The following is a 17,325-nucleotide window of genomic DNA, read 5'->3' on the forward strand; positions in this document are numbered from 1 at the left end:
GGTTCTGCCCTTCCTCCCCTTCCTTCCAGTCCTAAAGTTCCTTTCTCTTAGTTGGGGATTCCGGTACCAACCATTTTTAAAAGATGTAAATAAAAACGATTGCCATTAAATACATATTTTATTTCCACCCTATGAAGGCATTTATGTTGTCACTTGCACATAGTACCTATCTCTATTTAGTTTTAGTCTTGCACAACAGGCACTCCGACTAATGTTGTCATAGTCAATGTCAATCAAAGCGACATTTCAGCAACGCAAGCACGAACAAATCGACGAGGACCATATCAAACGAAAGCAAACAAAACAAAACGTTGGCGATTGTATTGTGTCTGTTTTGTTTGGATATACTTTTTCATTTATAAAGTAATCTCTTCAAAAAAAATTAAGTTATTTTAGTGGAGATAACATGGAAGGCCCTGGCATGAGTTTGTTTCAAGGTGCTCCAAGCATCCATATAAACAACAGTGCTCAAGACAGACTCGAAGAACAAGAAGAATTAGAAGACCAGAAACGACGAAATGCAGAGGTGCTTAATGTTTACGTAAACACAGTGAATTCTGTTGTATATTATGTACCATTCATGACCTAATATTTATGTATAAGGAAATATACTAAGCAAATATACAAGAGTGTGAATGGGAACCTGCAAGTGGGAAGGGCTCAACTCTTAAAACGGGCCACCGCCAGAGAGGTTGGGGAGGGGGTGGGGAGGGTGGGGGAGGGTTTGTATGACCCCCCCCAAGTATTTCTTTTTGCCGGAATTTTTGAAAATCTTAAAAATTGCACTAAACAACGCAATATTTTCGGTTTGTCATTGTAAACTGTGTTAATTTACACAACACATTAATTAATATATTTTAGCACTAAAAATATAGTCAAAAACTTTGCTTAAAAGTAAAAACAAAAAAGACACTAACTATGAACAGAACGCAATCCGCCGTTTTGGTTATGTGCTACTGTCATCTTATCTACTGACTTCGAAAGTAGCTGTCGGTAAACGGACAGCAGGGGGTGCAGGGGGGCGCAGCCCCCCCGTACGGGGGGCTTGAAAAGAAACAAATTAGTCACAAATCAAACTCGGTTTGGTTAGGTTAGGTTAGGTTGGTGTAAACCACGAAAGTTCAAACTGAGTAAAAAAGTATAATAGACAGTACGTATAGGTTAGGTTAGGTTTAACTCACCTTCACCCCTTTCATCCCTTCTGACTTTCCCCCCCCTTGCCCATCTGGCGGTTAATGACCTTTAGCACACTTTTTATATGAAAACTTTAAAAATTCGTAAAAAAAAAATATAGGCTTCCGGCAAGGGGGGGTCACGGGAGGGGGGGTGTTAACCCCTCCCCCATCCCCCTGTCCCCTCCCCACCCCTCTCCGGCGGTGGCCCGTTTCAAGAGTTTAACCGTGGGAAGCCCTAGACGAACTTATCATGTTCAAATCAGGGATGTCTTGGCGAAATTCAGGCTAAGAGGATCCATTAACCGACGAACTTGCATTAAGATAGTTATGAATGTGGAGGAAGCGAATGAAGTTTGCAAGGTGGAAGTGGAAAGTTGTAGTCTCTTCATAATTTTATGTATGTATGTTTGACCTAATAACCTTTTGTTGCAGTTAAAAGATAAACTTGCTAATGCATTTGATGATCTTATGGATGATGATGAGGCTAGTTCAGTGAATAGCAGTGGAAACTTCACCTTAGATGGGGGACAAACTAATGGAGGTGAAATCTTTTTTTAATATCAGTTTTATATCAGATTTTATTCATACAGCATCACTCTCATTGCAAAATATTTTCTTTTCTATTAGATTATTTCTTTATATGGTGCACAAGTTTACGATAATTTTGATCAATAACTTTACAGCAACACCACACACAAGGTCGGGTCAGCCACCTACTTATGTAGAGTCTCTGAATCATCTGAAGGAGCAACATGCCTTAGAATCCCCCAAGCCTTACTGTGAAACTCCTAAGAACCACATTTCCCATATGAGACAAGCAGAGGAACATCTAAAACATCAGTTTAGCCCCTTTGGTGCTGGCGATTACTTTCAGCAAGATTTCAGAGGTAGTCATTTTGAGTTCATTATTTTTTATGCTATTGACACAGATATATCAACTATTTCATTTGGTTGAATCCACATTGCATACATACATACATATGGTCACATCTATATCCCTTGCGGGGTAGACAGAGCCAATAGTCTTGAAAAGACTGAATGGCCACATTCAGCTATTTGGCTTAAGGCTTAATTTATGACAAAGATTTTAAATGAGGTTTTTATTTTGCTTGGTTACAGGTCATCTTAATGGCATCAATAATTTTGATGCCAGGCAAGAATATATGGACAATGAGAAACTGAAAGTAATGTATGAGGTATGTGTGACTATAAATTATGAAATTGAATATCTTCATGTATGAGCAAAAATGAACATTTTCAGAAAGATTTTATAATTCAGATGCGGGTAAAGGAATGTCAACAACTAGCCGCTCAGATGGAGAAGCAAGATAGTGAAGTGGATGCACTGCGGGCGCGCCTCGCAGCCTCTGTCACTGACCGTGAGAAAGCAGAACTGTCCGTGCAAGAAGCTCATCACTTGCTTGGTAACCACTTTTAATAATCAGATACCTTTCAGTATTTAACCATTGTGATGCAACATTCAGGCTTCTGAATTTGCAAATTCAATATAGAACCATGATTCAAGATGAGTTAGGTACCCCTGCAAAGATTGCCGAGGTGAGACTGGAGATGCTTTGTGTAGAAACCTGACTATGTTAAAAGGTGCTTTCCAGGGTCCCTCCCAGAGAGATAAGAATGTAACCGCTATATACACAAGGAAGAAGACTGTTTCTTGATGGCATAATATTTCCCTTTTTAAAACTATCCACAATCATAATTATTTATTTCAGCTTCTAGCAAGCACAAGATAATTGAGCTGGAGCAGCAAGTTACAGCTCTCACGGAGAAACTTATGGAGAGTGATCAGGAGAAGGAACATTTGAGAATGGAGCTACGGTCAGCTAACATCAGTCATCAGGATGTACAGCAAAGACTGCATACATTTCAGGTATATAAAGGCCAAACTCAGCTGCTCAGGATAATGATAGAATTGATAGTCAAATAGTGACAGGTTGCTAGCCCATCTCCATTAATTTCTTTAGCAGTGGGAATTTCAGGAAATCCTCTCTTAGTGCATCCCTAGACCACATGCCTTTCCAGTTATATCAAGTATGTGCTATTATGTGCTCTGCATCGTGGGTATTTTGATTCTCATTGAAGTACCTATTAAATTTTTGATCACAACGAGTTGACATTTTTTTCGTTGACATTGAATTTAGAAACTGAATATGCTCTTTTGATGTTTTGCGAATAGCATATACTGCTACTAAGTGAACAAATTAAAAATTTTGATGAACTTAAGTTTTATTATTTTTGATTTTTTTTCAGGTAGCTCACACACATGATACTGACGCACTGTTCAGGGAACAGAAAGAAAGGTATATATGTTTCTAAAAAACTGTTTTATTTTATTTTCTAGAAGCACCACAACTAATCGCTTATTTTTTCAGGCATAGACTTGAAATGGACCGATTGCAAAATGATTTATTGAAAGCAAAAAATAGATTGGAAGATAAAGTAAGCATAATGAACATACATTTTGAATTTCAATATACAACTTGATTTACATTATAATATTTAAGTTGGTTATCAGGTATTGCTTGAGTTAGAGTTCAAGTGAGTTTAAGTTTTCTCCTGAGTCTCCTTAAGATCTCGCAAGAATGCTACCTAATGTTTTCTTAATTCATATTTAATTTTATAGTACTAGCATATTGGTTGTTATATACTTAGCTGTTTTAAATCTCTCATGAGCAACATAATCCCCAACGAAACAAATTGTTATTTTGTCATAGGAAAAGGAAATAAAAACGCTAGAACGTCGTTGCATGGACCGAGACAGAGAGAAAGAAGAGTTACTCATAGAGAAGGGTGCCACAATAAACCGTTTAGCTGCCGAATTGGAGGCCGCTCAAACAAGGCTTGTTAGTGGGGAGTCCGCGCGGTTGAAGGAGAAAGTGTCCCAACTGACAACTGAGAGGAACGCCGCTAGGGAACAGGTTAAGGAGCTGGGGGTAAGTGGAGTTTGCGTTTTCTTGCATAAAACTAATGATCGAAATCTAGGGAAATTATTATTTTAATGATGTGGTCTCAATTACGTTGGGTGCGTCTATAACCATGGTCCAAGCGGGTAACGGCAAAAAAAGTCAGACTCGAACCGATTTCAACTTCAGACAAGTGGACGGTTTACATGACCTTCTTACAATTGAATCTATCTCTCATCTTCGCACATTCCCAGTTGCGTCCTCCACTATAGGTATCGCTTCAGGGCCTGGGATCCGCTTTTTCACTCCTGAATCGTGGTCATATTATAAATTTGGTCTAGGCCAAACGCCGGAAGGATAGGGGAAAGTGGGGTAAAAACGGGACGTTAAGGGAAATATTAAATAAAAAATATATTATTTAAAATATAAATCAACTTTATTAATCTTTGTTTAGTTTACTTTATCAATCACAGATTTTTTCAATGAGATCACTTTTTTATTATTCTAAGTACACAAAAATACAAAAAAATCAAGGCTTTAGTATTTACGATTTTGCCCCATGCCTAGTCCAAAACCGGGTATACCCGACTTTGCCCCATTAGCAACGGAAGCAATAGAACTCATCAAGGTCTTCTGGCTCCCAACCGGTACAGCCTTCATGAGCCCATTTTTTACATTTAAGGCATTGCACCCAATCATCGCTTTTTCGTGTGTTTCCATAAATTTCAGTGCAATAAATACACATATCATCTGAAATCTTTTTCTTTTTAGATTTTACCAAATCATTATTTAACTGCGGAATTTTTGTTGGGTTCTTTATTTTAGCATTATTTTTTTCAAGTTCCGATTTGTAAGGCGATGAAGTTATTATGGCACTTTTTCCTCGACGAGCATTTGAAGTAGTCTTTCTTAAAAATATCAGTCGGAGAAAAAGCCAGAAAAGAATCTGGTTGCCGAGAAGTGCTCGGTTGTGGACTAACTGCCGACCTCTCATATGTATTCGTTTGTAAATTTACTATTGATCTTTTTGTTATTTGTTTTTGCAGTGAAACCGCGGGGTTTTGTTTTGTAACGTCTGAACTAATACCAATGTTTTCATCATGATCTACAACCGAATCGTGACCAGAAATGTTAGTCATGAGATCAGAAGATGCGAGGTCATTATCTGTTGTATTAGCTGATATAAAGTCATGATCTGAAAAAATATTAGGATTTAATGGATAAATTCCTGTTTTAGAAAAGCCACTCATAGCATTTTGTAGAGTTGCGGCTTTGGCATATGCAATTCCAAAAAGCTTTCCAACTTGAAATTGGGTTACGATCCGACCTGGATTATTACGCAACCACGTCATTACTTCTTGGCTGTAATAAGTGCTTAGTGGTCCCATGATGCTAACGTCCAAAGGTTGTAAGCGGTGTGTGCAATGGGGAGGAAAACTGACTATGACGACTCCGTTCTCTCGTGCTTTATCAATCAAAGGAAGATTTTTCGTATGCGTTGCGTGACCATCTAGTAAAAGTAAGATAGGATCATCTTTGGTAGGTTTAACATTAGCTATAAAATGGCTTAGCCAGTGAACAAATATGTCACTTTGAATCCACCCACTGGGATGGCACATTGCAATCGTGCCAGGTGGCGTACCATCTAATAATTCAGCCTTCATTCGGACTCTTGGGAAAATCAAAAGTGGTGGAACATAAGCACCAGCTGCCGATACACACATAACCGCTGTAGTCAACTGACCCCTTTCAGCAGATGAGATAAGACCTACTTGTTTCTTGCCTTTTAAAGACAAAATTTTGGATTTCTTCTTAGGCACAGTCGTGATCCCGGTTTCGTCCACATTATAAATCTTGGTTGGTCCAAATTTGTACTTGTCTTGCAACTCAATCAGCAGAGAAAAAAATTTGGCGACATTTACTCGATTAAATCCCATTGCACGTGCGACGGACGTAGGCTCCGGAAGGCGTAACGATAACTCTGGATGGCGACGTAAAAATCCGTAAAGCCAATCCATTCCAGCTAACTCAGTGTCTCTGTTGAAAGTATGATTTATACCATTTTTCTCTGCCATTTGAAAGGCAAAATGTCGAAAATCCCTGTATGTCAGTCCAAATAGCTGAGCTTCAAGATCTTTTATATGCTGACACATTAAATCTTCCTGTTCCTTCGTAAATACAGTCTTAAAACGACCCAAACCTTTTTTTGACGCATCTTCAACATTTCTATTTAATCGATACTTTTTTACTCTATCTTCCAATGTCGATTGCGGAACCGAGAATTTTCGAGAAGCGAGACGATATCCACACCTTCCTTCTGTTACTTCTAAAATAGCATTTCTCATAGAAACCTCACTCCATGATTGTCGATTTGTAGTTCTTTTATAATTACGTGGCATTTTCTTGAAAACTACAACAAATATACATATAAAATGAAAATAAATGGAAAAATAAATATGACGGCGAAATTGTACAAAACCGGGTACCACCCGATATTACCCCGTACGGTTTTGCCCCAAACACAACGACAATAAATAATTTAATAAACTAACCTAAAAACGAGAAGCAATAAAAATCTAAGCAATATTGTTAAATCTTAATAAAATTGTTGATGTCATATAAAAAAACAAATCCCACATACCTGAACGTTACAATAGATTGTTAGACTTATGAAATCTAAGGTATATTACATCCAGATACCGTAAAAACTTTTTTCTTGATTATTTTCTACAAACACGCGTGAACGTCTTTCAACTTTTGTTGGCAAACTAATCAAGATGGCCAACTGTAGTACTCAAAGCGCGCGTAAATTTGAAACTCAATATGTAGATATAGTAGCATGTCCCGATTTTACCCCCATACCCGGTTTTGGACTAATCTCCCCTTTTTAATTTTTATGGTATCATATCAAATATAAAAGCTTCAGAGATATTAGACCTTCCTATGGTTTTGGTTTGTTTGAACAGGGGATCATGTTTCTTTGCAAGCGACTGTATGTTACGTGATTTACAATAAATTTCCTTTGTTTTCAGTCAAAATTGGAAGTGACTGCGCATGAGTTAGTACTGTGTCGCAATAAACTGTCAACCAGTCAGAAGGAGTACGACAATTGGCGATCGACTCTCAATCAAATTTTGACCGAATCTTTACCAGATAACACATATTTAGGTGAGTCTATCACAATGGAAAGCGAAGAATTATCTTTCTAACTGTAACAGTATTCTCTACATAAATATATACCTCTTTTATAAATTACACTGATGTAAGTACCAGGTATATCGGTGCAGTACACATAAGTAAATTTTGTATAGCGCGAAATATTTCAGTGGAGCCTATCAGAGCGCGCCATTTGAACCCGCGAACAAAACTGCTCGCTACTATACGACTGTTGTGAGCTAGATGCAGGAGACATTTTGTCGCTTGCATATAAAGTTTTACGAACTTTAAAAGAGGTCGTTTTTTTATTGAGTTTTCATTAGGATCTCATTACGTTTGATTGGGCGGTAGTCTGCGCCATTGAATATGCCGAGGAACTTATAAACATTATAGCACTGTACTCGTATTGTCATTTTTTACATATGTGATCAAAAGTCTTTTCAAGATTGTTGGCTCTGTCTAACCCACGAGGGATATAGACGTGACTATATGTGTGTATGTGATCACATCCCACTTAGCTCGATTAAACTTAGTTTAGCCAAAATAAATAAACGAATAATTAATATAAAATCATTTTTGTTATAGGTGAACCACCTTCGCCCGGTAAATTGACGACGTTAAAAGAAATCCTCAGTAGATATAAACTTCAACTACAAAAACTGCCGACATTACAAGAAGAGATTGTCAAAAGGTAAAAATTGTAATACCTATAGTCAACTTAAAACAAAAATTCCCTTTTATTTCTGCTCCTAGGAGACATTTTATGGCACATGGAACACGGGTGACAACGATTACTATTTTTCTTTATTTTTCCAAATTGTTTTTTGTCAATAAAATTGCTTTTTGCACTAAGAGCTCAAATTATATCTATTTCTTTTTGTATCAAACTGTTCATTATAACGACTAAGTTCTCAAAAATATCGTTCGAACTTCATTAGTAAAACAATGCTAACACTTTCAGGGACAAAAAATTAGAACAGCATCGCAAACAAGAATCAGAACTTCGGTCAAAAATAGAGGAGCACAAAGGTATAGAGATGCAACTGAACTCTCGAATAGCGGTGCTTCAGAATAAGTTGGAATTGTTAGGGAGCAACTCTGATAGCGATTTACTCGAAAGTTACAAAGCACAGAATGAACGGCTGCAAGCGGAGATTGAGGAAGCAAGAGCGGAACTTAAAAAGGTAAATTTAGCTCGTCATTAATTTAGCAAATTTAAAAATAAGTATTTCCAACTTACCGTTCTGAGCCCCTCTGACTGAATGCTATGCTACTACTACATCTACAAACTCTGAAAACCACTAAATAGTCTTATGTTCATAAAAGTCACATTACACCTTGATAAGGTTACATTAGCTCTATTATTTGCGCGAGGTTCCGCGCTTGTGGGATGTCCCAGAGGAAAGTCTATTTTACTCCTACCCTATTCTATCCCTGTTTTAAAATTTTGCCAAAATCGGACCAGTATTATGAGATTTAATAAAAAAGTATAAACCTAACATTACGCTGAATCATGATAGAATATGACGACAGTCAACTTTGAAGAATGAATTTAGTTATGTAAGTGCAAATTACTCTAACCAACCTGACCTGTCCAGTCTATACACATCAGAGAATTTAATTTATTTTCACTTTCAGCTGGATCTCAAGTACACAGAGCTAGAATTGGAATACGACAAGTTGAAGTCGGAGAAAGGCAGTCGCGCGTCTATCGTACAAGAAGCCAACGCGGACCTACTTAGAGAATTGGAGCGGTACAGCGCGCAACTCAAAGATACGCTCAAAGAGAACGGAGAACTTAAGAATTTATATCTGCAAGTAAGTATTAAGTTGTCGAAACTATTTATGAAAAAAAAAACAACAATTTTAAACAAGTTATGTTTGTGTTCGCAATTTTATTACGTTGGGTAAAAATATCCATCAGCTTGGTGTTTTTCTATCGTGTCTTCCTTGCGAAGGACCAAGGTCCGCCTATAAACGTTCTAATAGTGGAGAGTGAGGTAACTTTGTAAGTGTAGTCACGCGTTGTCGTACAAGAAGAAAAAGCAAAAGCACTTACTTGGTACAGCGCCCAGTTAAAAGATATCTTTACTGGTAAACAAACGGTTTCAACAAAAAAGGGGTATTCCTGTCTTTTTTTTTGGATCCGTAAAACAAAGACTAACTCCATCATCATCTTGGTTTTTATTTTGCGTCATCACCATTGCCGTCTCCTTGGAAATGACATGAACTCAGCTTTTAACCACGGTTTAAGAATGGATGACCACGTAATTACAACACGTTAATTCAGTCCCCTGTCTGTTGTTTCTAATAGGCATTTACTCACAACATTTTTGCACTAAATTCACACGCACTTGGCCGTAGTGGGATTCATACCATATTTCGAATTATTTTCAGGCGTGTAGTACTCGTGACGCAGCGTCAAGAGAACTCAAAGATATACAAAGCAAGATTCAAAAAGAGCGGGATTTATACAAATCTCAAGAGAAGGATTATGTGGCGCGGATAGAAAAAGAAAAACAACAAGTTGAGAAGGTGACGTCGGAGTTGACGAGCGCTAAGGAGGAGTTAGAAAAGGCCAATAAGAGAATATCGGAGTTGCATAAAGAGTTTACCGATAAACAGAAAGAGTTTACGGACAGACTGAACAAATATCTTGATGGTAAGTTGGATTTTTCTATTCATCTAAAAAAGTAGCGCAAATCTGACGGGACACATTGTTTTTACCCGGATGTTAAGTACCCTATGTCCTTCTCCAGACTCTTAAATATACCTATATATGCAAAATTTCAAGAAGATTGGTTTAGGAGATAACGCGTGTTGTGAAAACAAACAAATAAATAATTTTATAATATTTTATTAATGTATTTGTTTCTGTATGTCTATAAATAGTTGTGTATGTGGAGTACACGCCTGCCACCCTTTCCATCATGTCTCCTATCTCGGGTCTGCTGGAAGAGATTTTTTTTAAAAAAAGCGGAATCTCTCAAAGTTTTCTGTGTACATAAATAAATAAATAAACTCATTTGCGCATTTATAATATTAGTTATGATTTACGAATTAATAACCAAATTTTGTTTGTAATATATTAATTGCATAGAAATTAACACAGTAACAAGTAATAGTACATAGCTATAAAAGAAATAAATCAGTTACAATGGCGGACGTATCTCATTATATGAAGTATTAAATACATAACAATATTTCAGATGAGAAAAGCGCAATGAGGAAAGAAATGGAGTCATGTGCACAGTGCGAGAAAAACTTGAAGCAGATACGACACCTAGAGGACCAACTTAGCAAATGTAACATCAAATTAGGTATAAAACTTTATGGCAAAAACCTATATCTTCTTTTTATGTTGTTATCATTCTAAATTAGACAATTGTACTTAGTAACTTTTATTTAGCGGCTTTTGTCGCTTACCTAATTATAATTGAGACTTATCGATGTTGTTCAGTCTTTTTGAGGCAATCGGCTCTGTCTACCCCTTAACTGATAAACATCTATAAAATCCTAACAGCGTCACAAGAAAGCAACGAGGAACTGATGCGGGAATTGAGAGGCAAAGCAGAGTTCTTTCAGCAGTATATAATGGAGCGGTTCAGGAAACTCGGAGATCAGAGATCGGTGGGCACCAACACGGACGGCGACCGCGAGCCCTGCGCCCGCCGCGAGCCCGGCGCCGATGGGGAGCAGGACCCTGATGATGGACTGGCTGCTAAGGTCAGGAACTTTATATTTCACTGTATCTTGATAGATAGTGAGAACGAGTGTGGTTCCCGGCACCAATATAAAAAAAGACTATGACCACTCCATCTCTTTCCATGGATGGTGTTAAAGGCGACTAAGGGTCTATCTCTTATATACTTGGGATCCTTCTTGTAGGCGATGGGCAAGCAACCTGTCAATGTTTGAATCTCAGTTCTATTGTTAAGCTTAACAGCTGAATATGGCCTTTCAGTCTTTCAAGACTGCCAGCTGTCTGCCGCAGTCAAACAGTTTTGCCGAATATTGTTTAAGTTCATAATGAATATTGTGTAATAAATAAATAAATAAATAATAAATACCCCACATGAGCTATAGACGTGATTATATGAATGAATAAAAAATATATCAGAGACATCAAGATGCTGAGGTTCGTGACTTTAGGCCACTTTTTGACAACAAGTTCTATCTACTCCGTAGGAGATAAAAATGGGTAGTGTGTAATTATGGTACATACAAAAAGTACATTTATATGCCTGTTGGACAAACTTATTTCTTCCAAGGGTGAACGTCCGCAGCACTTATGTATGGCCTTTCTACATGGAGAGTCAATAACTATGGGTAGGTTAATAGCGAAGAGGCTTCGATTCGAAGGGGAGTGTTCAAGCCTTCATGGTAGCTTTTTGTTTCAAGATCATCGGTTCGATTCTCTTCCGAATGTTTCAAAGAGTTTTACCAAAATAACACGTAACTAACATATTTTTTTATTGCCTTACATCGTTATGTAATCACTTTTTGTAATCTCACAGACCGCACTAATGATGAAAGAAAAGGCGATAAGAGACCAGATAGCCGAAAAGTTCACTCTAGAGATGAAAACAATGGAAATGAACTGCGCGAGACGCATAAAGGAACTTGAAAACGAGCATCTAGGCTCAATAACGAAATTGAAAGAATTGCTGGAAAGGAAAGCGCAGGAAGTGGAGACTTTGAAGGAATTCATACTCGGGGAAAGAGCAAAGGTGACACATATACTAGAAGCTAAAGAGAACGAGATATCTGTACTTATAAAGGAACACAATGAATTGCAATCTGAATGTCAAAAAGCGAAGGACAGTTTAGGGGAATGGAGGGTCAAAGCGGAGAAATACAAAGATAAAATAACGAAAGTTTGTACGTTAGAAGAAACTTTGAAGAAGGAAAGAGAGTCTATGAAGAACAAAGTGGCTGAGTTGCATTCGAAACATACGCAATTGGAACAAAAGTTTGAACGCCTGCAGGCAGAACATGCGACGCTGCAGGATAAATATAAGAATGCAAAGATAACTATCTTTACATATAAGGTATGGGAATTTTATTCATAGTATACTTTAAAGTATTTAGTATCTAATCAAGTCATGAAATTGAACTGGAAGTCTAGTCATTGTCAAATGGAATTACCATATGTAATTCTGATTCAATAACTCGTTTTGACTAATATTATAAAAATGTTATTGTGAGTACTTATTTGGTATAATGATGGCAAAAGTTAACTAGTATTTTTTTAATGTTTAATTCGTTTTTAACTTTGAATAAAAGTTTTATCAATATTTCAGGAGTATATAGTGAAGAAGGACGACCACGTGAACAATGAAATGAACCGAATACAGGATGAGTACAGGAAGATATTCATGAAGCTGCAGACACAGATCAATTACCACATGAACTGCCGGGTACAAGAGGAGCGAAGCAAGGAGAAAAGACAGGCGCAACAGTTTGATGTGAGTTAATACTTTGACGATATTAAGACTTGTTATTACATTACATTGTAGTTATATTACAAGTATATAATGGATATACTTATGTATCGAGCGTTGGTGGTCGAACGGTTAAGAAATTCGTCTTTAGTAGCATGAAGCACAGATTCACTTCACCACCACGGCCATATAATAATGACTCCTTTCAGAATAATGTGCATTGGTTTTGTTAATATTCTGCACCTGGGCAAGTGGGTTACCAATGTAAGATAGATTTTTTTTTATTTGCAGCTACAAAACATACACACTTTATAGTATTCAGGGTTTGATTTCCCTACAAAATTAAATCAAAATATGAACGTTAAACATTCATTTTCTTATTGTGAAGAAAAACAGCGTGAGGAAACCTGCACATTCAGGCAACTGTATGTGTAATCATGGATACAATACGGTTTAGGTTTACTTGCTAAGGTTGCGGATGTCAGATGGGAGTAGCTTCGTATATAAACCTGACTCACCCAATCCAGTATCCATGGTCAAAGGCATACCCCGGGCTCCTCTCCAAAAAGGTGAGGATGCAACTGCGACTAACGCCACGAGGATGATGATGTATATCATCTAAGATTGATAATCTTCCTGTGAGAGAAAACATCGTGAGGAAACCTATAAATTCAAAGTGTTAAAAAATAAATAAAACTCCTTAATTTCTAGTACTCAGAGAAGATGGAAAAATTAAGCGAGGACTTCGCCCGGCTCGCGCAGTCTCGCTTCAAAGAAAATGGCGACTTCAACAAGCAGTGACGTCACGCATAGCGCACGCGCACCCCATCACCGTCCCACGGCCTAGTGCTGGGATAAAGGTTTCTATTTACCTGCCTTATTAGAATCAGAGGGATTTCGCACGGAATCGTGCACGTAAACGCAAATTTGTTTGAAATGGCATAGTGCCATCGCGTTTTCACTAAATGGCGCTGGTTAAATTTTATAGAAATTTTTGTTGACCCTAGAGGTTTCCTGTACTTTGTACGATGTTTTAAAACAAGTCTTAGTGAATCTTTATATAATATTTTGGGTTCGACGGGATGTAAGTCCTTAAGCGATAGTGCCTTTTGCATAGGATATAGCGTTATGTGTCTAATGACAGCCTAAAACTAATACTTGGTTTTATTTTATGTTTGTCGTGGCTCTCGTTGCCGCCTTGAAAGTATGTGGATTTACTTAGATTCAGTGATGTTTCAACTTTTCATGTCGATTTCTTTGCTAAAACCTGTTAAAACGGTTTATAGCTCTATACAAAGGTTAAAACATAGTTGTTAATTATACATCAATTCAATAACAATAAATTGGATAATAATATTTGTTTTTTAAAGGTGGGTGAATTTAGTATTTTATTATGTAAATATATTGCCGTAATTGGCGAATTTGTACAAGTTAATAATTAGTATTTTAATTAGAAGAATTGCATTTGTTAGGAGTAAGCAAGGATACAATTCGAATATCTACAATTTAAACAAAGACTGCAAATAATTAACAAAGTCGCAAATGTCCCAGTTTTAGCCTTATTATATTGTATATCATACAGTTATGTATATGTATGTTGACTGAACAATCGAATTGATAAAATCATTCCATGATATAAAACTATTTTACCTGTGATAGTCTGGTATTGATTTAAGTATACAATAATGACCAGTATTATAAAAAAGTTCAAAATAAACCTCAACATTCCTTTTGATTCCATTCATTGTCTTGATGTGTTGGGTATTTTCGAATTTATCGTTTGTATCTGCTCAAACTACCTAGTATTATTATTATGAGTAATGTTGATTTTCGTTTAATGTTAAATATTATATATTTAAATTAATTATAATTAAATCGATTGGTGTCTACCCGATCGTTAAATATAATTATGAAGTTATAAATAAAATTGAATTATAATTACTATATAAGATCCGTCCTATTCCCAAGAAGGTAAAAATATCTAAGTACTTATAACAAGACTCATTCTGTTTCTTTTCTTTTTTATGTAAATATTCTCTAATCACTTTTATCTATAGCTTCATAACTAAAACGGAGCCATTTTAGGTTTCTTTCCTGTTCTTAAAGCAATTAAAAATAAAACTATTATTTTAGACTTAACAACTTTTATTTCTTAATATAATAATGTGATGGCACGAAAGGCATTTTACCAACTACACACGGCACATCTTTTCCTCGGATATTGACCAGTAGCTCGGTGCCTGCCTTCTTGAGTGCTTCCGACACGTACCCCATTGCTACATTACCACCGAGAGAAGGACTGGGGCAACCACTAGTCACTTTTCCCACAACTTCAGAGGTTTTCTTATCTTTCAACACAGCATCCTTCCTCGCAGGAGCACCGGTTTCCATTCTTATTCCTACTCGCCTTTTAGTTACTCCTTGTTTTATTTGTCTCAATATTATTTCTGCCCCTGGAAAATTTGCATCGACTCTTCTAGGTTTTGATATCAACCATGTGAGGTTAGCTTCCACTGGAGTAACGCTCTCGTCGATGTCGTTGCCATAAAGACACAATCCCGCTTCCAAACGCAACGAGTCCCTAGCTCCTAAGCCGGCGAGTTTGACATCATTACACTGTAGCAGAGCTTCGGTGACTGTATCAGTCTTGTCCGCTGGAATCGATATCTCAACGCCGTCTTCCCCTGTATAACCACAGCGAGTTACGCGACAAGGTACTCCTGCTACTGATCCCACGCGTGAATTCATAAAATACAAGTCATTGAGTTTTATATCGGTTAAAGACTGCACAGCTGTAGCAGCCTTCGGGCCTTGGACCGCTATCAAACCTCTTTGGTTCACGTCCCAAAACTCTATATTCACATCTTTACCTTTCTTTCTAAATAATTCCGATGTTTCCTTCATATGTTCTTTATCAACCTCTAAACGGCCCGCATTAGAAACAATATAAAGAGTTTCATTATTTACTTTAGTTACAATCAAATCGTCAATGATTCCTCCCTTAGCGTTCAGGAACACAGTCAATGAGCTGGAGCCATCCGGCATACCTTTCAAATCGACGGGGCAAATTGATTCAAACCAAGCTATACAGTCTTTACCCTTAACATTAGTCTGTAACATGTGTGAAACGTCGAAAATCGATGCACTTTTTCTGGTAAATAAATGAGAAGCGGACACACTCTGATCTGAATACTGCACAGGCAACAGAAAGCCTGCAAAGTCGACTACTTTACCACCGTATTTGATATGTAAGTCATATAAAGGTGTTTTGGAGGGCTGTTTCCCGCTTTCGCTATAAGGGCGTAAACTGCATAATGCGACACTGCTTTGTTTCACATTAAGTACGTTTTTCGCGAGACGCGCAATATTTACACTCTGTAGAGAACACATTTCCACGGCTCACGACATACGCGTTCAAGGCACTTTACAAAACTGTAACCATACTTATCATCTCAGAAGAGGGTCAAAAGTTCGAACAAAAACAGTTGGTTTAAGATAAGCTAATGTCTTATTACAGAAAAACATAGAGATTACATCATTTGGAAAAGTCATATTTATCTCTTCGGTTATTTAATTAGTATGATAATTTTTGCTCAAGACTTGGCTCTGTTTACCTAAGGTATTTTGTTATTTAATAAGGTAGGTATATGTTTGATTTAAGTAAGGATTACGGAGTGGACAGAGCTATCAGTCTTGAAGGTCACGTTCAGATGGCTGGCTTAAAGCCATGTATGATATAGATTATATATCATAAAATCATCTATATAATTGCGCCAGAAAGAAAAGAATATTAACGAAAATTAAAAAAAAATAACTTATAACAAAATGAGGCTTCGCTGCCGTGTGAATTTCGCGATTATAGTAGGTACCCAAATGTGTCAGTAGTAACTCGCCACTCATACGCATTTCGTCATTACATTTTTTTATGTCACATCTGTATTTTTGGTGACACCTAAGAACATCACACACTATAAATTGTGATGACAAGATTAGGAAATGATTAGATACCTACCTAGTGAACAGAATTAAATGAAGAAAATTATACATTGTCCTCTTTCACTTTCTCCACACTCATTACACTTTTCATACATATTCGATGATTATGGGTACTCCTAATATTACTTTTTTATATAACTTTTATTAGACATTCGGAATTTAATCTCTCAAAATTTCGACGAGGTCAGGCCTGTCCCACTTACAATCAGCTCTATAAATTCCTTTGACTTTGTGTGGGTTATTGGACTTATGATAATAATCCCACAAGTATCAAACCTGTATGTAATGTAATTAACGATTGTATCTTGTGTTAAATTTAAGATCTGTTACAATGGGACTGACATGTCTTTATGACAAAAGTCCTTTATTTAAATAAAGATTAAAAAAAAAATCCTTTGACAAGTTACTACTAATTATTAATCAGGCGTAACTGATGCTTCTAGAAGCATCAGTTACGCCTACTGCTAGCAGTAACATCCCTGGGAAGGTGTGGTTAAATCAGATCACTTTCATGACCCAGTTAATAGGGTTATCAACTCGGCTTGTTAAACAATGTTAGTTTACTGTAACTGTTAGTCAACTCTTACAATATGCACTGGAAAATCTGACAGGTTTCTATCTTCTTTACGTAAT

General features: G+C 36.9%; 2 protein-coding genes across 2 annotated transcripts; one reads left to right on the forward strand and one right to left on the reverse strand.

The window, feature by feature from the left end:
* The first annotated feature begins 255 nt into the window (after nt 1-255).
* LOC106131635 (protein Hook homolog 3) lies at nt 256-14,830 on the forward strand. The gene is made up of 19 exons (XM_013330791.2): nt 256-526; nt 1,608-1,716; nt 1,859-2,062; nt 2,295-2,371; nt 2,455-2,599; nt 2,906-3,063; nt 3,444-3,493; nt 3,566-3,632; nt 3,908-4,126; nt 7,129-7,264; nt 7,838-7,943; nt 8,214-8,436; nt 8,891-9,070; nt 9,650-9,914; nt 10,462-10,572; nt 10,776-10,978; nt 11,770-12,303; nt 12,556-12,720; nt 13,408-14,830. The coding sequence occupies exons 1-19, from the start codon at nt 407-409 to the stop codon at nt 13,495-13,497; spliced, it is 3,162 nt and encodes a 1,053-aa protein (XP_013186245.2). The 5' UTR covers nt 256-406; the 3' UTR covers nt 13,498-14,830.
* On the reverse strand, nt 14,817-17,243 carry LOC106131636 (aminomethyltransferase, mitochondrial). The gene has a single exon (XM_013330793.2). It carries the CDS (start codon nt 16,084-16,086, stop codon nt 14,842-14,844), a length of 1,245 nt encoding a protein of 414 aa, XP_013186247.2. The 5' UTR covers nt 16,087-17,243; the 3' UTR covers nt 14,817-14,841.
* Nucleotides 17,244-17,325: the final 82 nt, after the last annotated feature.

This window comes from Amyelois transitella, chromosome 20 (assembly GCF_032362555.1).
Source record: "Amyelois transitella isolate CPQ chromosome 20, ilAmyTran1.1, whole genome shotgun sequence".
NCBI classification, from domain to species: Eukaryota; Metazoa; Arthropoda; class Insecta; order Lepidoptera; family Pyralidae; genus Amyelois; species Amyelois transitella.